General features: G+C 38.3%; 3 protein-coding genes across 3 annotated transcripts in view; 1 reads left to right on the top strand and 2 right to left on the bottom strand.

Moving 5' to 3' along the window:
* The window catches only part of lmbr1 (limb development membrane protein 1), a 41,935-nt gene extending 38,867 nt beyond the window's left edge, over positions 1-3,068 (bottom strand). The window contains exon 1 of the mRNA XM_042510218.1: positions 2,839-3,068. Coding sequence (XP_042366152.1) covers positions 2,839-2,901 — 63 coding nt within the window. The 5' untranslated portion in view covers positions 2,902-3,068. The remainder of the gene's footprint in view (positions 1-2,838) is intronic.
* Positions 3,069-3,138: 70 nt separating this feature from the next.
* nom1 (nucleolar protein with MIF4G domain 1) lies at positions 3,139-15,140 on the top strand. Its single transcript, XM_042510667.1, has 11 exons — positions 3,139-4,289; positions 4,387-4,499; positions 6,168-6,363; positions 7,021-7,344; positions 7,485-7,595; positions 8,210-8,380; positions 9,648-9,769; positions 9,919-10,051; positions 12,729-12,860; positions 12,983-13,092; positions 14,428-15,140. Exons 1-11 carry the CDS (start codon positions 3,360-3,362, stop codon positions 14,603-14,605), a joined length of 2,520 nt encoding a protein of 839 aa, XP_042366601.1. The 5' UTR covers positions 3,139-3,359; the 3' UTR covers positions 14,606-15,140.
* A 2,896-nt stretch (positions 15,141-18,036) lies between these two features.
* Positions 18,037-20,778, bottom strand: mnx1 (motor neuron and pancreas homeobox 1). Its single transcript, XM_042510697.1, has 3 exons — positions 19,782-20,778; positions 18,776-18,936; positions 18,037-18,321 (listed from the first exon to the last, which is right to left on the bottom strand). Exons 1-3 carry the CDS (start codon positions 20,260-20,262, stop codon positions 18,037-18,039), a joined length of 927 nt encoding a protein of 308 aa, XP_042366631.1. The 5' UTR covers positions 20,263-20,778.

Here is a 20,778-nt window from a genome sequence, read left to right as displayed (position 1 = left end):
ACTGTCTTTCTTAGCACCCAACAGTCCCTTTGCAAATGAAAGACAGCTGATATATTTAAGCTACAAAGCAATGTAGTGACAGTGGCTCAAGAATCAGGTGCATGGAGCTGATATACATGCACAGACTCAATACAACAGTTTGGAGAGAGATAACAAGTGGCAGACCAGTCCGAGCCACAAGCGAAGTTATCACATAGTTTCCCCTCCAAAAACACAACTCAAATCAAGCTTCTCAACGCAGTTTGCAAACATCCACAGCCAATTTCAGAGCAGTATTTCACACCCTAATATGAACTCAAGCAGGAGCTGAGGGACAGTAATTAGATTCTTCTGAGGGAGCCTTGCAATTCCTGCATGTAGATGAGCCGATCGGTATTTTCATGCACTGTAGTAATGTCATTATGAGCATTATTAGACTCTTTTAGCAGCTATCTGAATTTACTTTAGAACTTAGCACCACCCACTCGAAAAATGCTGGTGAAATATGCAAGTAACTGGTAGATTTGGTTCACTCATAACAAAAAAAACAAAACAATAATAATCTATTAAACTGCCTGTAAAATTTAAACATTCACTAGCAATTCAGCCAGTGGACAAAAAAGCAAATTTTTGCAGACTTGATGCTTCAACATGAAACACATTTATTTTGGAAGACCAGTATGAAATAATTTTGTAAATATATAAAATGGAAAAGCTAATCTTCTCTAATAAATTCTATCAAATCTGGAATAAATGGATTTTATAACCCCACTATGAGCAGACTTTGTATGACCCCTCTACTGTTTCAACTTCCTCTGCTCTGGACAGATACACACGAGTATGTAAAAACTTAAAGTGTACACATGTAAATGTGTAAGTAAGTGAGCATATGTGGATATGAAAGTAATATTATTTTTTCTTTTAACAAAAACAATAAGGAAAAAAGAAATGAAAGTAGAGGAAAGAAAAGAATTACAGTCATCCTTCAAATTGTACTATACCATTATACAGGCATTATAATTGTAAATATTGGGGGGGTGTCTGTATTTTTGAAGCTGTGGTTTTAAAAGTCACACAAAAAAAAGAAACACAAATTTATGCAGTTTTAATGCATTACAGACATCCTAATTAGCAGGCCATAAACTGCATTTATGGAAGGTTTATTAATTGCATGCATTTGAATGGAAAAGACTGTGGGATGGAAGAGTAATGTGATGTTGGAAAGTCTGTAAGAAGTACACATTATTTATCCACACTGTTTGTTCAGCACAGTCCGCCTCTGTTTACAAAAGCATGTGGAAGCCTGATGATGATGGCACATCATTGTTTGGAGGTGCTGATGGAAAATGTAATTACCGGCCAAACCACATGTAAACTAGTGACACATTATCCTGTGCTGAAAGTAACAATCATTATTGTTGATCTTGAATGAGGCCTGAGGGTCCAAATGTCATCTGAATAAAACAGTGAAATTGATTCCAGGAACTCTTTTTCTTCTACTTTAGAGTCTACTTCTAGTGATCAGCGCCTCACTACAACCTTTGGCATGTTTTACTCTTCTGTTACACTTTATCCTGTGATAACCTGATTTCTCACAGTAACACGGTGCATTCTTCAATAATTCTTTACAGTAAGATCCCGTTACAGAAAAAAACAGTTTCCCACACTTCAGCTCTTGTAAGAACATACCATCTTGTCACTGAGTCATGTTTACCAACTTGAAACTTAACCCAGAGTAACCTCAGCCGCAGAAGAAGCACACGCTACAACCAGTAGAAATCAATCCATACGCTGGCTCACCATAGACATTACAGTGCCATTAACGCATCTTACATTAAGAACATTGATATAGGATACTGAGACTCAGGTGTAGAGAGGTTCTTAGGACAAAATGTGCAAACTAAAGCTGAGATGTTAAGATGCCTGTTGGTGAGACATTTGATAGTTTCTATATTTCAAAAGTGTCTGTCAGGAATAATCGAGAAAGAAAACCCACATGAGACAGTGACCCCTCTTGAACTTTCTTTCTTATATTATTGTTTTTTTTCTCCTAAATTATGGCTAGATATCGAGACACTGTAAAAACAAAGTAGTTCATGGCAAAGGAAGATTACAGGAAAATTACACTGTTCTTACTTAAACAATGTAAACACAAACCTGCCTGCTGCCATTAGACTTTTTAATGCCCTAAAATAACCACTGTTTTTAAATGACCACACTTTTATATACTGAAATCTTATACACAACATAGTATTTATCATTATGGGATATTTTATTTTTTTAGAATCGAGGAGGTTTTTTTGGATCAAGTATTTATTTATAAGATATTTTTCTTTTTCCTGAGGATAATTACAGATATGCTTTTATGTTATGAGTGGTTGTGTGTGGTTAGCTGTGAATAAACCGCCGTAACCAATGTTATTTCCTGTGAAGGATTTGTAAAATATCTATCTAAACCTGAACACAGTCCTCACTGATAAAGACCACTGAATTATTGAGGTGGGACACTTCACCCGTGTCCCAGATATAGATCTACTTGTAAAAAAAAAAAAATTTATTGCAAGTCTGTCCCAATATAAATCCAGCTAAGTTACACCACTGTAACAACTCGTTTATGGCAGCTAACACAAGCTAACTTTAATAAGCGCGATCACTCTATGTTTCTAATTTCAACAAGATCGCACCAAAGTTAACATAAAATAAGACATTTTGGGTCCATCGTAAAATAATCAATTGTCATCGATCATGATATATTCCGCCGTGTCAAAATGACAGGTGAAGCTAACGTTAGCTGCCGTTAGCGTTTGTGTGCAGCAGAGGACGTTGTTAGCCTGCTAGCCTCGGCTAGCCGTTACTTACGATGTACTCTCGGACTTGGCTGTGGAAATTCTGCTCTCTGATAGTAACATCGTCTTCTTCCATTCTTCATATTGCAAATACAGAAAAAGAGAGAGGCTACAGATCACTACATGCTAGCTCGCACAACTGGCACCAAACAACTCCGGCGTCCTCCTTCCTTCTGTGCAAAACAGTCCTGACTGATGAGGAGACAGTTTACATCGAGCGAAAAACCGCTGCTGAAAAAAATAACGCCCCAAAATAAAGCCCGTCATCAGCGGGCGACAGTTGCTCATTACTCGTGCCCTGGAAGGAAATTGTCACGTGTTTGTGGGTCAGTAAACAAAATTGTCCTCACGGAGACACATGTGCAGTCCAAAAAGGTATTTATGTGTTTGAAATAAGCGAAAGTTTCACCCTCTGCTAAACGTGTTTTTGTTTACTGGCGTTGTTAGCCTCTAAGCTAATCTTAGCGGCTAAAGCTAGCAGTTGCAATTAGCCGGCTGAAGCTAACGTCAGTATTTTGAGATTGACTCGTAGAAATGAAGGGAAAATGGAAAAGCAAAAAGAAGAAAGGAAACGCAGTGTTACAGAAGTACATGGTGGCGGTGGACGAGTTTATTAAAAGCAAAAGTGGCGCAGAGGAAGGCGAGGATGACCACGGTTTGAGATTTGTGAAAAAGAAAAGCAGAAAGGAGCTGCGTAAAGAAAAGAGAAAACTGAAAAAAGCCAAAATGAAAAGTCACTATGAGGGTAAGAAGACTCTCAGTGTACCCCCCGATGATGGTGAAAACTCGGAAATACCAGCTGATAAACAACCTCAGCAGCAGAAGACGAAGAAAAAGAAGAAGGCAAAGAAAGAAGTGTCAAATGCAGAGTCAAGTAGTGCTCCCACACAGAAATTAGACAGCTCCAAAACATCTCCTAAAAAAGGCAAGAAAATCAATAAGCTTCAGGAATCAAGAAAAAAGGCACTTCTGGAGGCAAATGAAGACGAGGACAGAGAAATAAAGAAATTAGAGCGATATCTGGGATTAAACAAGAGGAAAAACAAGAAAAGTCTGCCTCAGTCCTTTGTGGCTGATGGACTTGATTACATCCTTGGTATGCTCGACTCTGGCTCATCAGCTGCAGGGATGTATGATGATGATGATGACATGGACATGGCCAAGGAGAACTTTGAAAAGCTCGATGAGAACGAGTCTCCGCCGTCAGATGAGGAAGAACCTGGAGATGAGATGGCAAATGAAGGCAGTGATGACGATATGTGTCCATCTGACAGCGAAAATGAGATGGAAGAGGAGGAGGAGGAGGATGATGATGATGATGATGATGAAGAAGAAATGGTCGATGAGGAGGAGATGGAGGCTGAACTGGATGAGAGTGATGAAGCAGACTCAGACGATGAAAATCAAAGGGAAACAGAAGAAAAAGCTCCTGACACAAAGACATCAGGCTCAAAGTCAGAAACTGTGAGTTCAGAAATATTTCGTTTATTACTGTCATAACTTTGACATATTGTATGCTGTAGAACTGATTTAAATGTAAATTTTATCATCCAATGTCCAGGTCATCTCTGCAGCAGGTAAATATGTACCACCTCACCTGAGAAGCGCTGGAGATGATAAACGCAAAGCTGAGCTTGAAAAACTGAAAAGGAATGTGAAAGGCCTATTGAACAGGTAACTGTCTCACCGCAGCACAGACATTGTAGCACATTCTCCCTCTCCTAAAACCAGAAGTTGTTCATAAGAAAAAAAACGCACCATTGCTCAATGTAATAAACTCAAGATTGACTGGTGATGGCTGATGTTACCTAATGTTGTCAAACATTAAAAAGATATTGATGTGTAAATGATGTTACCAGGTCACTTAGCCAGTTTATAGATTTCTCTATTTGACCCATATTTGCCACTTATTTCAGCTAAAGTTGAACACAATCATACAACAAACCTATGATATTTTATAAAAGCAAGTCTGTGGCACAAACTTGATTTTATGAGGATATTTACTATTGGATACGCACAATTTTGCATTGTACGCCAGAGACAATGCATATCAAATCAATATCAAAATCCTTTCCCTTTCCTTTCTATAAAGTGTAAGAAACTCTCTGCTAATGTATCTCATGTATTCAGATTTTGTTTTAAATTTGTCATCTGTCTGTCTATATGTATGAGTATTTCAGCCAATAGGTTTTAGGGTGCCCCATCAGTCCCTTCTTATAAAACCTGGAAGTCTTCATTCATCGTAGCAACAACCAGCACAAGTTCCCAAGAGTGTGACAAAGTTGCCCTTAGATACTCAGCTGGGTTCTGCTTTACAGTATTCACTCTTGATTTACACTGAAAAATGTGGTATGTTTGTAGATCTTTAATCAGGATTTATGTAGACATATTGTAGCTGGAGCAGTAGATTATTTTCATCAAGTTATTGTTTTTCTTCCAATGAACTGATTAGTCTGTAATATGTCAAATCATCAAAAATCACAATTTGACCAAGTTGACCTCCTAAAATTGCTGGTTTTAATTTTACAATGACATAAGAAAAAAAAGAAACAGATCCTCCTCACATATGTGAAGCTGGAGCCAGTGAATGTTTGGCATTTTTGCATGATAAACCATTAACTGATAATGATCAAAATCATTATCAAAACTGTGTGCAATTCAATTTCTCTTTATTTACTTATCGAGTACATTGACCATGTGAAATTGCTGCTGTGCAGAGGCAAACAAAATTTTTGAAGAGGAGATTTTTTGACCGCAAGACACAAACTAATGTTCATGTAATGACAAGCATCACTGCTGCTAACACACTGAAATCCTGCCACACAATCAAAGGAGCTCTTAACCCTTTACCACCTGGATCGACATCAGTTTTCTTTGCCTTTTGCCAGCATTTAAACTTCTGAAACCTGAAAGAACAGGATTTCTTTCAAAAGCACTGGAAAATATTAAACAGCTGGTTACTTGGTAAGAAACACCCCACAGGCTGCAAAAAATTAAAATGTCCAGAGAAAATTATATTTATTATCTCTTCATTATATTAAAAAAAAATATGTATCAGAAAAAAAGAAAAAAATATGTAGAATTTTTTAGCACTTTCCTAAGGTCATTTTGTTTTTGTTTTTTTACTTTACTTTTTTTCTTATTTTCAGGTAATTGTAACTTTTTACTAATTTCTTGGTATTTTTTGAGGCTATGTCTCATTGGCTTCTTCCCATGTTTTAGAAATACTGGGTTAACTTTCAAATATTAAAGCTTTTTTTTAACAGATGAAACATATACACTTTATGGATTCTGACTGGTTGGTGTTATTGTCAATAAATGTTCATTTTCTAACTCCTTCAGGCTGAGTGAGCCCAACATGGCGTCCATCAGTGGTCAGCTGGAGGAGCTGTACATGAGCCACAGCAGGAAGGACATGAACGACACCCTAACGGAGGTGCTGCTCGCAGCCTGCGTCACCTCGGCCCTGATGCCCGACAGACTACTGATGGAGCACGTCCTGCTTGTCAGCGTCCTCCATCACTCTGTCGGGTTGGAGGTAAACACACCGCCTTTAATTCTCACCTTAATATGGAACTTAATTAAACTGGTTTTTACTTCCTGGAGGTTTTTTCTTTTAGATCCTCAGTTCACTGTCTCATCCACTGATAAGAGTGACAGCAGGAGTCAAGTAGATTTTGGTTTTGCCAGCCTGCATGCGTGTGAGAACAGGAAACCACTGACCTGAGAAGTGGCATCAGATCTTCAATTATTCATTATAGGCTTTTCCCCCAAAGAGATAAGCTGCGTTCGTACACCTCCACTGTAAGCTAATGCTCTTTGAATGAATGTGAAAGTGATATCTAACACCCAGGCTTCCTTTGTTACGGTGTAATAGGATTGTTATCTATTTGCCATATTGACTTTTCATCCTGTAAATGACCATAAACAGGATCATTTGTAAAATTAGCCGACTTTCGACAGTTTGAGAGATCATTGAAGGAAAAAAACCCATTTGATGTTGTTATATTAAACCCTTGTTGATAATACTGTATGTGATCGTCCACAGATACTATATTCCCTTTTTTTCCTTCACATTTTTACATTTTACACATTTTCATTGAGCATCAACAGTATACAGTATGCATTAACAAAAGAAAAAGGCAGATGTACAATGCTCACTTTTTTATTATATTCCCTTTTGATCATTTTCCAGGTGGGAGCCCATTTCCTGGAGACGGCCGTGCGGAAGTTTGATGAGGTTTATAAGAACTCGACTGAGAACAAGGAGTGCGACAACCTGGTCGCCATTGTCGGTCACCTCTACAACTTCCAGGTGGTTCACTCTGGCCTCATCTTCGACATCCTAAAACTTTTGGTTGGAGCCTTTACAGAGAAGGACATTGAACTAGTTTTGTTAGTCCTGAGGAATGTCGGCTTCGCGCTGAGGAAAGACGACGCTCTGGCTCTCAAGGAGCTCATCTCTGAAGGCCAACGCAAGGCTGGCGAAGCAGGGTCAAAGTTCCAGGATCAGACCAGGGTAGGACTATCAGAGTTATCTTTTTTGGACATTCCTAATTACGATAAATCTTCTGGTGATGGCTGGCATACACTGTGTATTTGGCCTTCATCACATTTTTGAAACTTATCCAACACATACATGTTACATTATGTTCGCAGGTGCGTTTTATGCTGGAAACCATGCTGGCTTTGAAGAACAATGACATGAGGAAGATCCCGGGCTACGATCCTGAGCCTGTTGAGAGACTGAGGAAGTTACAGAGGACTCTGGTGGGTGAAATCAGATCCTTATTTCCCATCATTTGTGAAAATTAATATACATTCTTAACTTGTAAAAAAAAAAAAAAAAAAAAAATCTTAAAGCAAATCTGCAAGTTGCAGGAAATTAGTAGATTTTTTTAAGCTTGGGGAAAAAATATCCAAGAAACTTTCTTATATGATTATAAATCATATATTTAAAAATACAGAATGATTGTTTTTAAATTCTCCTTTACAGGACAGGACAGGATTTTCTCATTTATTTTTGGTTGTTTGTTTTTTTTATTTTGTTTTGCTTCATTGTACCTTATACCATTTTTTGATAATTTTGGGGTTGTTTCTTCTGAAGTTGCTTACCTTCTCATGTTTTTGAAAGAGATCAAGCCAGTTTGCTCAGTTTTCAAAGAGTTACAGTTACTGTCATAGTAGCTACCACTTGTACCACCAGGTGGCACCAGAGCACCACCTTAACAAACCCAAAATCTTTCAGCATGACCGTCAGTGTGGCTGTTGTAATAGTTGTCCACTTCAGGTTTACTACTTCAGTGTCCTTCTCTTAAATCTTGCGTCTGGTGTTTACCTGCTAAGTAGCGTTATGGTTAATTCTGTGTACATGTGGCTCTCAGATCCAGCGGAGTGCAGGAGGCAGTGACATGAAACTGAGGGTCTCTCTGGACAATCTGCTGGCAGCAGAGCAAGTGGGCCGCTGGTGGATCGTCGGCTCCTCGTGGAGCGGAGCGCCCATGATCAGCGAACAAGGGAACACATCCTCTAAAGAGAGTACTGCTGAAGGACAGGTAGAGTACTAAAACCACAGAGGACACATGTGTACAGTAGGAAAAACAGTACAGATCCACATGGGTGCTGGGCGTGTTTTGATGTAAAAAGTTTAGGCCGTGTCGTTACAAGGAGACATGAAACTGATCATGTCTTATTTAGTCTGTGTTGTAATATTTATAGTATCTGCAGCATTTTATTTGATTTCTTTAATTTATGAACACTTTTAAATCGAAAAGCTTAAAAGTAATTATTTTGCCACCTAACATGAATCATCTGTCATCTTCATCACCTGCATTATGTACAGTATCCGTATATTTTAATGCTTTACAAGACAGACATTTTTTCATATTTTATTTATTTATTGGTACATACAAATTGGTCAGTATTAGCTCTGGGTATCAAACAGGGTTGGAAATTACCAGCCACAGGCAAGATGCAGGTAAAATATAAAAGTGGCTTGTAGATTTCAGACATAAAATTTTGATTTACTATTGAGTGGCTGATGAATTTAAACATTTATCTGTCGGTGACTGGAAGATGTTCGCAATCTTTTAATTTTATTTCCCACTCTGGTATCAAACCACAATATTTTTAAAAAGTGCCCCAGATGTAAACAGTATTAAAAACAGTCTAGATTTGTAATCTTGTTTACTTATTCCTTGTGCACATACATTAAAATTCGCCAAATTGAAAGTGTTTTATTTAAACTTTATTTTAGTTCTTCAGTTGTTTCCTTTGTGGAGACAATATTTGAGAAGCTTGTCTTGTCTTGAAGGAAAACCTTTATATAATTTTTAAAGTAATTCAGTATTGTTTTAGGACTGGTACAAAAACCCAAGTTTTTTAACTGCACAAGCATCAAAAACATTAAAATGAACCAGCTGTAGGGCTGCACGGAGTAAAAAATATTAGATATTTCAGCTGTGGTATGAGTTGATTTCAGAGGGAATGGTACTTTTTGCATTTCATTTTCACTTATAAAAAAACAAAATAATGATGATGATGGGATTTTTGCTGGGATCTGTTCCAAATAAGTTTCCTTACATCTGTGATATGATTTGTAGCTGGTGCATCTCTGTTGCACCACAGTGCTTTATTTATAATGGTATGCTGTGACACATTTTATCTTTATCAAAAAAATTGCAGTTCCTGCAATTTGGACTTTTCACTTGGCCATATAGCACTTTCACTAATATTTTGATTAGTTGTGCAGTCCTACCCAGCTCTAGTCTGTATAATTAAAAATCTCTCACTTAACTGCTGTTATTGTTTTACTTGTTTCAGTTTAGTGCTAAAGTGTTAGAGCTGGCAAGGAAACAGAGGATGAACACTGAGGTCAGAAGAAACATCTTCTGTGTGATTATGACCAGCGAAGATTACCTGGATGCCTTTGAGAAACTGCTCAGGTCTGTTGTCACTCACCTCAACCGTGCATCCTTATTTTAAGCTGATTGACCAAAGACAGAAAGAAAGAAGACATTCTTATTTTAAATGCCGTTTTATTTCATGGTAGCCCAGCTGTAAGAGTGATGTTTGTTATTTGCTCTGTGTGAAGGATGGGCCTGAAGGACAAGCAGGAGAGGGAGATTGTTCATGTCCTGATGGACTGCTGTCTGCAGGAGAAAAGCTTCAACGCTTATTACGCCGTGCTGGGAGAGAAATTCTGCTCCAACGATCGCCGTTTCCAGGTACTCTAGCTGATAAAAGCCCACACTTGCTGACGACTGAGAATAAAAACTAAATCTGCTGTCACACATGCATAGCCTTACAGATAGGGTCATTGAAAGTGCTTGAATTATCTATTTTTTGTGCAAAAAATAAAGTTCTTTTGATTTTTTTTAACCATATATCAGTAAATGGGCTGCTGCCTGCATGTGTGTCTCCTGCAGTTGAGCCATTTTTTCATGCCAAAACAGCACACATTCAAGTTTCTGTCCGTTTTTAATTGTTGTCTACGGGCTTCTGTAAAGTCTGCAAGTAACCGTATTTTACTTAATCCATGTGTGGATGATTTTAACAGATTTTTTTTCTTTATTTCGCATGCAGATAATTGATAATTTTGTTTTTACACAAATATGAAGTAATGAAAGGGACAGTTTATTGTTTCCAAATGCAGTTCAGCAGTTTTATTTTTGGGGCATTACGTGGCATTATCAGTTCACTTGAATTCCACTGGAATTTCCCGAACGGCAATACTTTACTCACTTCACAAGCAGCTATGACTCATTCTCGTGGTTTATGTAGACTATAAGGTAGACTGAAAAAAAAAGTTTCGTAGCTACATTTTGTTGCTTTCATTTTTTGCAATTTGTCCTCAGCTTTGGAAGAAAAACAAACTTTGTATTCCCCATCATCATCATTTTAATGTGCAGCATTAGCTATAGAATCAAACGCAGATCAGCTTAATTATCCCACACAGGGAAATTCACTTGGTTCAGTACTACAGACAAAAAGACAAGACAAATTAAAAAAAACAAAAAAAAACAATGGTGAACACACTAAAACCAAAATCTTATTATACTAAAACTCATTTGATTATATTAAAACAGAATAAATAAACAATGAAGTTAAATAATAACAGTCAATCCAAAACAGTGAAATCAAATTGATCCAAAAGTGCAGGAGTGCAAATGACCAGCTAAAAATAATTAAGCTGTGTGTTTCACCGGCTGACGGCTTGAGGAATAAAAGAATTCCTGTAAAAAGAGAGCAAACAAACAGAGTGTAGACCGTGATGCCGCATGCACAGGTGCATTTTTTTTTTTTTTTGGCAATTCAACGTGCTGTGAAGAGTACTTTTAGGGACATTTTGGTCCCCAGATTTTGCTGGGGAGTGAGTGCTCTTCACTTTCATGCAATTCGTTGGTACAAGCAGCTGCAGAAATGCAGGCATGGCACAGAGGGAGAGAGAGAGAGACTGTACCGTAAGGGGCAAAGGTGTTAAAGTTAATACGATCCATCCTTAACGCAATTGCCTCGCAATTAACTATATTACACAAATGCTGCTGTCACACTGAACATCCCACTGAGCCCCGTTCAAACTTTTAAACTTTATATGGAAAAAAAAACCGAGTCGTCCAATATTCGTATTAAACTGCCAAATCCAATGTGACTGAAATAATTTCGAGTCGGTCACAGCTCTACTTTAAGCATACTTTGTATAGGAATATAATGGTGAAAGCTTTTTTATCTATATTAGTAATTTCCACTGTAATTATCATAATCAGATTACAGGAAATAAATGTGCTTATTTCAATGTTGCACATTCATTAAATGATAACATTCAAGGCAATACAATCTGTGCCTCGTCCTCATTTTAAAATGGATCATGTCAACTCGAAAGATTAGGTTGAAATTTTGCTGTACTCCAATCAAATTACTGCACATTTCATCGTGAGCAAATATGAAGAGTTGCAGTAATGTGTTGCAGTGGATGTGTGTGTGAACACCCAGTCTCTTAAACTGTGTGTGACCCGCGTGTGACCTGTATTTCACCTCTGGAGTGTGGGAGCCTTTCACACCTCTCACCTCCTGATATTATTTAACTCAAACTGTGACGACAAACAATGGGGGTGAGACCGCACTTCCTACTTTGCTGCCAGGTAGACCGCGTGTCCATATCAGAGACTGATGACCATTGTCCTCATCAAAGAGCTCCATCCAGAGCTGGTGGGAATGTTTGCGTTTCACATGTAAGCTGGATGTGGATGAGAGGTTTACCTGAGCAGAGAGGCTGCTGTCTGTTGTTTAGCGTTTCCATTACTGGTTTTGGAATCATTCGGTGCAGTTATGCAATGACTCAGTCTTTCTTTAACATATTTTTATTATTTTCAAAACACAAGGCTCACAGTGTTTCAAAGCAAATCCGTTGTGTCTATACACAATGGTTAAAAGGTATAATCAGTCAGAACCCACTCCACACACACACACACCCACCGTTTTTTTTGTTTGTTTTTTTTTTTTTTATGAGAGTAATGTATGTGGACATGCAAGGACAATAAAGGCATTTATTCATTCATTCATTCATTCATTATATTATAAAAGTAGAAGAATATAAATAATAATAAACAGATACATATAAATATCGGCAATGACGATATCCTGAGAAATGGAGCGCATTGTCCTCTGACTCTCGTCATATGTCAAAAGAGTCTAGGAAGTGTTAGGATCTCATGTGGCACTAGATATAGTTTGCTTCCACTCTGAAGGGTGTCGACCTTGTAACAGAGTTTGTTTGATTTCAGACGGTAAATTATTTCTGAAATCTTAAGAAATTAATCCTCATTATCTCAAAGGACAGCACTTATTCTTTCATGAGACAAGACATAGAAAATCAGACTGTCACAATGTCCTGTATTTTCTAAGATGACTTTCCAGTTCAGCCTATGGGACAAGTTCAGGGAGCTGGCCAACCTTCCCAGCAGCACCTTCAACAACCTGGTCCAGCTGGTTACCCACTTCCTTCAGAAGAAGTGCCTCTCACTCTCCATACTCAAGGTAAGTGATATATCGTGTACAATTAGAAGCTTTCATTATAATGCATTTGTTTATTTGATTTTTATAAAATAAAATAAATCTAAACATATTCATCATGGTCACTTTTGTGTTTTTCTGTGCAGGTAATAGAGTTTGGGGAGCTAGATAAGGCCACTGTGCGCTTCTTGCGTCAGGTGCTCACCAAACTATTAAAAGACATGGAGGCAGAGGACCTAGCCAGCGTGTTTGGAAGGTGAGCTTCATTGTGCATGCACTTAGCTCTTACAGGTTTGGAGATTTTAACATGAACATTAATGCAAAATAATACACACTAAAAAACGAAACTCTAAAGCTGTTTTTAAAACTCGCATGTTAAAATACTATTCATAAAGTAAGACGTGAAATTGAGTGTGTAGTACAGTCCCACTGCATAGTTTGGAGATTTTGTGTATGCTAGAAATGTCCATATATATACTATATATATATATATATATATATATATATATATATATTTACGAGATTAGCAAGAATTTCTAAAAAATTCGATGTGAGCTTCCTGGACATACTCAGCTGCCCCAAAAGGCATTGCAGCGCTTGAGAGTGCCTGCAGACTATGAGGCAGACGGCTAAAATATTTAATTTTTGATAAAATTATTACAATCCATAGAAAGTGATGTTAAAGGTATTCAGGATTTTCCTTAAAAACAAAAAAATTAAAAAGTATGCATACATACAAAAGTCGTCCTTTTCAGTCGTCACTTATGACCCACTGGAAGTGTGTGGTGGTGGATTTATCTGCAGAGACTTTACCCTCTGCCTGTATTTTAGTATTTGTGTTTATTTTGCTGTGATTGGGATGTTTCTGGGCACAGCGTGCAGGACTTTATTAAAGGTAGCGACCAGGTGTCAGACAATAAGCTGCATGCATCCAAGAGAAACTTTGAGTGTACTTCAGTGGGAATAGTGTGCAGGTAATGAAATACCAAATTTAAGAAGAACTGACCTCAGATTATTTTGAAAAGTACAAGAAAATTACCTGAAAAGAAAAAAAAATAGAAAGAACAACAAACAAACAAACAAGGAAATGACCTGAAAAATACGTAAAAATAAGAATAATTCTGTGAAATACCGTAAAATATAAAATTATGATGATTATACAGTTTCTGGATGTTTTTCCCTTGCTTTTTTAAAAGTAATTTTCAAATAGCTAATTTCTTGCTGTTTTTCGATCTTCCTAAGTTGCTCATTTCCTTTTTTCGCCATGTTTTTAAATGAAAGCAAACTCATTTGCTCAAAGTTCGAACATTTAAAATACTCAGAATGCGTCAGAACGCAGCGCAAGGAAGGTGATGTCAATCCAGACACCATATTTGACAAATCTGCACAAAATTTAATGGCAGTCGTTCCAATAGTTGTTGAGATAATTCAGTCTGGACCAAAATGGCGAATGGACTAAAATTGCCATCCAAGATAAAAAGTCTATTTTACCTTCAGCAGTGTTTACCTGCTTGTTAAAATCACTTCTCTCTCTGCTTCTCACCGTGTGAACGTCTGAAATCAATGTCCCTCATTGTTTCCCGTCCGCCAGGATTTCAGGAATTCCCAAGCTAGGAATGCTGCGGGAGGGCTTGAAGCTTTTCATCAGCCACTTCCTGCTGAAGAATGCCCAGTCACAGGGACCAGCTGAGCAAGCAGCGATGCTGTCAGAGCGCGCCCAGGTCGCCACCAGAGCCATGGAGGCCAAAGAGGCCAAGCTCAAACTGTAAAGCACAGACACACACAAGCACACACACCAGAAACCCAACAAACGTACAACAGAACAGAAGAACGCTTGAGAAACCCCCACAGAATAAATATCGTTTTATATTAAATTAATATTTTGGGGAGACTTTGTACAGAGTTTTTACCATGATTTTTTTTTTTATATTACTGATTTTCTGATATTTTAATACAGTGCGTCATGGTTCAGCTTGATAGATTTCACTTCCCAAATACACTGTGTTTGGATTGTAACAAGTTCTTAAAAATAATTTATAATTGCCTCAATATATCACAGAAGGTGGGGCTAAAGCTTTGACCCCACATAGAAAAAAAGACATTTTCTCTTCTTTAAGCTCTCATTTCTTCCTCCTCTGTGCCTTATTTTTTTTTTCTGAGACCGCCCTCACGGAGGCAGTGTACAGCAAGAGTTAATATTGTTGACTTCAGACACCTGGGACCATTCTTCTGGGCTTTGCTGAGTCTATTTACACTCTTTCACAAAATAAAGCGTGTTCTAATAAAGTCTTTCTCAGCCTTAAACGCAACTGATTAGTGAATATTTGTATGTTGTTATCCTTTTCCGTTGATATTTCCACTTGGCCTTCTGTGAGTGTGACACAAACAAGAGCAGCGGGAACAGAGAGGGACGCCGGTGTCGTTCATTCGGTGTTTACACACCCATGATGAAATGACCCCGGGGCCTCGAGTCTAGCCTATTCTGTTTGCTCGCTGACACCAGTATCCGCCCGCGTGGTTAGCATAGCAGAGTCATTCTGTTACATTTGATACTTGCTCCTATTAATTAGCTCCATTGGTGCGGCCGTATCAATCTGAGGCTGGAGCGCGGCCTCGGGTCAGGTATGGGCCACCAAGGTCAACCAGAAGAAAATGTCCCCCGCTGTTGTAAAGAAAGTTTTAGCCACATGTTGCATTTAAGATGCAGTGTGACAAAAACACTTTGGGCTTTAATCACTGTGTTTTTATTGCGAAATGATGGAGACTACTGAGAAAAACTTGAGAATTTCTCAGTTAGAAGCTGGAGATAGTGGGATCAATAGGCTCACTGTGCAGGCCATACACAGGCCATTGTCTGCAGCTGTGAGCCAGAGACTGCCATCAGCTTTACCTGGTGCACTCTGTTTGGGCTTGACCCTCAGCTGAACTTTGATTTAGTCTGCTAAAGCTAAAGCAAACAACCAAAGATAACCGTCAGATCGCTCAGTAATCCTGTTACAAATGGCACATAATCAGTCAACCCCTTCTACAGTTTAACGCTGATGACTGCGGGAACAATGGAAAAGTGTGGAGCCATATTGTGGACTGTTTAGACGCTGCATAGCTTGAACGTATTAAAGCGGTCCTACAGCGCAGTCATATTGGTAATTGAAATATATTAAAATGAGGCTAGGCTGAAAGACGGTCATATCCCATTATGAACACATTAGTTAATAGCACACCCTAAATAAATAAATGCATTGTGTAGGTAGGGAAATTAGGCTGATGTTTCACTCTTATTTTTCGTGAGCCTGAAGCTTAATTTACATGCAGTATGTTTTATGTTTATGCTCCCTCATTGTTGCATTATTTATTGTTTAAAATGAAAAACTTTCTCACGATGCTTTAACTTTTAAATTAAGTCAAAAACTTCACAAAAGAGTTAAGTGCAGTGTTGGGCTAAGAGTATAGTTAAATGTAATTAATTTACAAAATAAATGTAATAAAGCAGTTATGGTAAGTGAGAAAAATGTGTAATTAGATTATTGTTATTAATCAAAATTCTGATGGAGTCACATCAAAATGTTTTTTTCGGCAGTGGCATTTGGGTGTATGATGCTGCAGCCCAGAACGTTTTATAAATGTCCCTGGATCTAAATATTGGCTTTTGTTTTTTGTTTTTTTTTTTCTTTGTTGAACAAAGCCCTTAAGCTAATAATTCAACATTTAATTCATTCTTTTACTTGAATTAATGTACTTAGTTACATTCTACCACTGTTGACATAAATGCATTTGACTCCACTTTTCTATTCATTAACAGCTGCTGATATTTTTCTTATCATGATTATTAATTAAAATGAAAAGCAAAAAAAAACAGCTTTGCAAGACAAAAAAGGTGCCAGAGTGCATTTACGAATAATCAAAATAGAGCTTGTTTATTAAAAATAAAAACCCTGTGGTATGCCCCTGAACACTGACATCCGGACTAAACCCCCTTAAATTCTAAATATGCCCCTGCTTTTTGGTAAAAACATTTTTATGTACTTTTATAATTATGCTGTTGCTTTGCATCTTTTCACCATGCAGGAATGCCTTCTTTGGGCATACTTAAAAAAATATTGATAATAAAAATATTGATATTAGTTAAATTATTCATGACACTGTAACAACTATCTATCTGTAATCAAATACATCAAAAAACCTTCCCAACACTGTAAACCCATATGGATGCAAAATAGTTAATAGTTATAGTAATAGTTAAATAGTGAACAGTTAATCGGCATTTATCAATTTAAAACCTCAACAGATAAAATGTTTTTAAAATTATTCTTAAGACTTATTAAGTTTTAAATGATTTCAGCCCTAAAAGTAGTTCCTGAGCGGCCAAGTTGTCCCTTAACCGGCCGTTCAAAAGGTTTATTAATGCGAGCCCATTGCTAGTGTGGTGTGAAATGTTTCCTCCGTCTGACTGCCTACTCGCTGTTTGCTCTCACTGCACGTTTGCACGGATCCGACAGCGCTATTAACAGTAATTCCCATGACCCGACCTGTCAGAGCAAGGAGAAAAACACGAGCCTCTGTCCGCATCCGCGCTCAGACGCTGCGAGTAAACCGTAAATCAAGGGACTGCATTTCCAAAAAAAGATCCTTGCGCCAAAATACCAACTTTTTATATAAAAACATTTTATTACACATTGTTTGCACCAAGATAGACGCTAAACAATAATTTAGCATGCACTGGGATGACCATTTTATAAATACAGTATAGAAAAATAAACATAACATTTTTTCAGCGTGATATGGCACACTACGGAACATCACAAAGAACAAAATACGGTCAAAATAAGACAAATGACAGCGGACTATTTGCTGCAGTTTGGTTCTATAGGATATTATTGAAATGTAGTTTAACTAACCGTCCCAGCAGTCGTGGGCCAGTTTGCAGCGTTTTGCATATAAACCATGCAACATGTCACAGTTTACAGCCTGAGTACTGAGTGATGCTCATATTATAAAACTTAAATTTCCGGCTTTATTGCTTGATTATGACGCCAAGATCACCTAATCTTGACCTGTTTTTTTCCCTTTCGTGACAATAAAAATGCTCATTAATTCCATGGAGGTGATTAGAGGTTGGATTACATGCAACTGCATTTTTATAGCGACCCCCCCCCCAACAGTCTTTATAAATGGAGATCGCCACCTTCGCCCTCCTTCACCTTCAAGGTTGCGGACTTATGTCACTGGTGTGATTCCTCTCGTCGTCTGAGGAGCAGTCTGACGAGTTGTACAGGAAATTATCGCCCTCGTCGTCGTCACTGTCCCTGAAGTCTCTTATTCTGCCATTTTTTGAGTCTGTCTTGCTGTTATAGTCCGACTGTTCGAGTCCGTCAGATTTCTCCTGGCCGCCCTTGGTGCCTTTCTTCTCGGCCTCCTGGGCGGCCTGCTCTTTGGCCTTCTTACTTCTCTTCCACTTCATGCGTCTGTTCTGGAACCAGATTTTGACCTGGGGAACGAAAAATAATTTCGTTTAATTGGTTTAATGCATATAAAGGAGGAAGCTGCTTGTGCGTAACTATGCGTAAGAGATGCGTAAAGCTCACCAGTCCACCTTTGCGCTGTTGCAAAGAAACTACACTGAAAACATACCTAAAAGTAATTTAATTTACTTAAGATTTTTTAAATAACCTTAATCAAATAAAAAAATGAAATAAAAATGAGAAAACAATTAACCATGCACCTTTTTTTTTTTTTTTTTTTTTTTTTTATATAGTTAAAGCCACTGAAGAAATAATCTAAAAAGCCAGGAAGCATCTGAAACAAGACTGAGCTTTCGTCATAATTTCTCAATTTTTTCTAAAAAGTGAAACCATGCCAAAATGCTTTAAAAGCCATTTCGAATCTGTCAAACTGTGGAAACTAAAATATTGAAAACCAGTCATCACCATAAGAAATATTACCTGAGTTTCTGTCAGCATGAGGGACGTGGCCACTTCAAAGCGCTTCGGTCGTGACAGGTACTTATTCAGTTTGAATTGATGCTCCAACTCCAGCAGCTGCTGACTTGTGAATGCAGTTCTTGGTCTTCTGCACTTGCCAAGCAAGTTGGACTGAGCCTGAGCTGCAAAACAAAAAAACAAAAACATCAATCCCATACACCACAACAGATTTTTTTGTTTTTTATTAATATATATATATATATATATATATATATATATATATATATATATATATATATATATAGGGATAAATGCCGAAAACCAACAGCCTGCTTATGACTGACAATAAAGAAAACAAAAAGCAAAATAAATAAATAAATAAATAAAAACGCAAATGCAAACATCAAAATTGGTGCAAAATTGACAACACTCCTTTGTTATGATGCAATAAAATCACATTTTCTACATCTCTGCACTCCCTGCTTAAGCAACAAGGTCGTCCACTCATGAATATCTCCACAGAGAAGCTGTTTGCCTCTCCATTTTGAACAAATCTGTCAAAACGAGCAGAAACAAAAAGGCAGTATCTGGTGAGCAAATAGCATGTCGACTGTGGGTTTCACACTGCTCTGCCACTTTCCCACTGTCCATTATCTGTCCATTTTAGTTCCTCTCAGAAAAACCATCACTCTATGACAGCCTGCTCATTCAGACGATCAGAATATGTGAGGAAAACTGCGCCATAAATATTAAAACTGGCTTTTATTTTAGGCAAAATTGGAATTTCACGCCTTTCTGTAGTTGGCACAGCAGAGGAGCTGCCTAGCAGCAGCGTCATTTAGGCCAGAATTTTTTTTTTTAAGATATTAATCACATTTATTCGCAAAATTATAATAAATCAGACTTTTTGGGTACCATTGTTAAGTTTTACATCAGTCTGGGGCACTATATATGACTTAAGATGTATTTGTTATTATTTTATGATTCATTTAAGGGCAGAAAAAATGCTGAATATTCAGTTACTTACAATTAAAATCAGACATTTTGGGCAGCATCATCCCGGCCGTGGAGACGCGCAGCCAGTGGTCCAGCTGGAAGGTGCTGGCTGTCAGTTTGATGGGATCACTGTGATGGTGATGGGAGCCGTGTGGGTAGGAGTAGGACAGGGCAGGGTGTTGGCCTGTGAGGGCAGCTGCGGAGTAGGTGTACATGGGATGGCCGTAGAGAGCCTGTGCGGGGATCCCTGCGGTGCTCTGCGGATGTAATCCAACCATACTGTGCGGACTGTTGAGGAAACCCGGTTTAGGAATCAACCCGCAGTTGGAAATCCTCGGCGGGGACGGCGTCTCGGTGCGTAAAGACTCTGCGCTGGTGGTCAGCTCCGCGGCTGCAGACGGGATTGAGGAGGAGGAGGACAGAGAAGTCACAAGCGCGAGCGGGGAAGTCTGCACTTTGGGCGTATCGACTGCTAAAAGCGCGTCAATGCGAAAGTTTTTGGATTTCTCCATCGGGGCCCCCAGTGCGCGTCCTTGTCGCTTCTGCTAAACGGAAGAGAAGTCGTTTGTGGCGTTTTCCCACCTCTCAAAAGTTATGTTGTGGTCCGGAGTGTGAGAGAGCAGCTCCGTGTGACACTTAATCCCTGTCAGATGGATGCGATTGGTGCAGCCGCGTGCAGGGGGCCGTCCCAAGCGTCACAACCGACCCAACAACGCCTCTCTGCTCTAATCACAGTGGAGCACGCTGTTGGCTGCCTTACTGCTTTTATATAATATTGCTATTACAGGAAAATGACGCAGACGTTTGACATAAACCTCAACTTTTTTTTAATAATATAACTGGATGTTATTTTTGGCCTACATTTATATAATTCACTAGTACTGGGTTTGTGGAGTTAAAATTTCCAAAGTGACCAAATAAGGACTCGGTTTATGGTTACAGGAGTGTGATGCACATTTTTGGGGGATTGGTTTACAATTTGACCAAGGTCACAGGAGCAGGTGTAGTAACATTTTATTAAATATTGT

Source organism: Plectropomus leopardus, chromosome 21, assembly GCF_008729295.1.
Source record: "Plectropomus leopardus isolate mb chromosome 21, YSFRI_Pleo_2.0, whole genome shotgun sequence".
Taxonomy (NCBI): domain Eukaryota; kingdom Metazoa; phylum Chordata; class Actinopteri; order Perciformes; family Serranidae; genus Plectropomus; species Plectropomus leopardus.
Note: the sequence above shows the minus strand (reverse complement) of the source record. Positions and strands in the feature narration are given on the sequence as shown.

Excerpts from the sequence above, each read along its gene's own strand:
- nom1 (XM_042510667.1), top strand. The coding sequence starts at position 3,360 with ATGAAGGGAAAATGGAAAAGCAAAAAGAAGAAAGGAAACGCAGTGTTA. Across the intron at positions 4,290-4,386 it reads CAGGCTCAAAGTCAGAAACT|GTCATCTCTGCAGCAGGTAA; the intron begins GTGAGTTCAGAA and ends TCCAATGTCCAG. Across the intron at positions 7,596-8,209 it reads GGAAGTTACAGAGGACTCTG|ATCCAGCGGAGTGCAGGAGG; the intron begins GTGGGTGAAATC and ends TGTGGCTCTCAG.
- mnx1 (XM_042510697.1), bottom strand. The coding sequence starts at position 20,262 with ATGGAGAAATCCAAAAACTTTCGCATTGACGCGCTTTTAGCAGTCGAT. Across the intron at positions 18,937-19,781 it reads CAAAATGTCTGATTTTAATT|CTCAGGCTCAGTCCAACTTG; the intron begins GTAAGTAACTGA and ends TTTGTTTTGCAG. Across the intron at positions 18,322-18,775 it reads TCATGCTGACAGAAACTCAG|GTCAAAATCTGGTTCCAGAA; the intron begins GTAATATTTCTT and ends TTCGTTCCCCAG.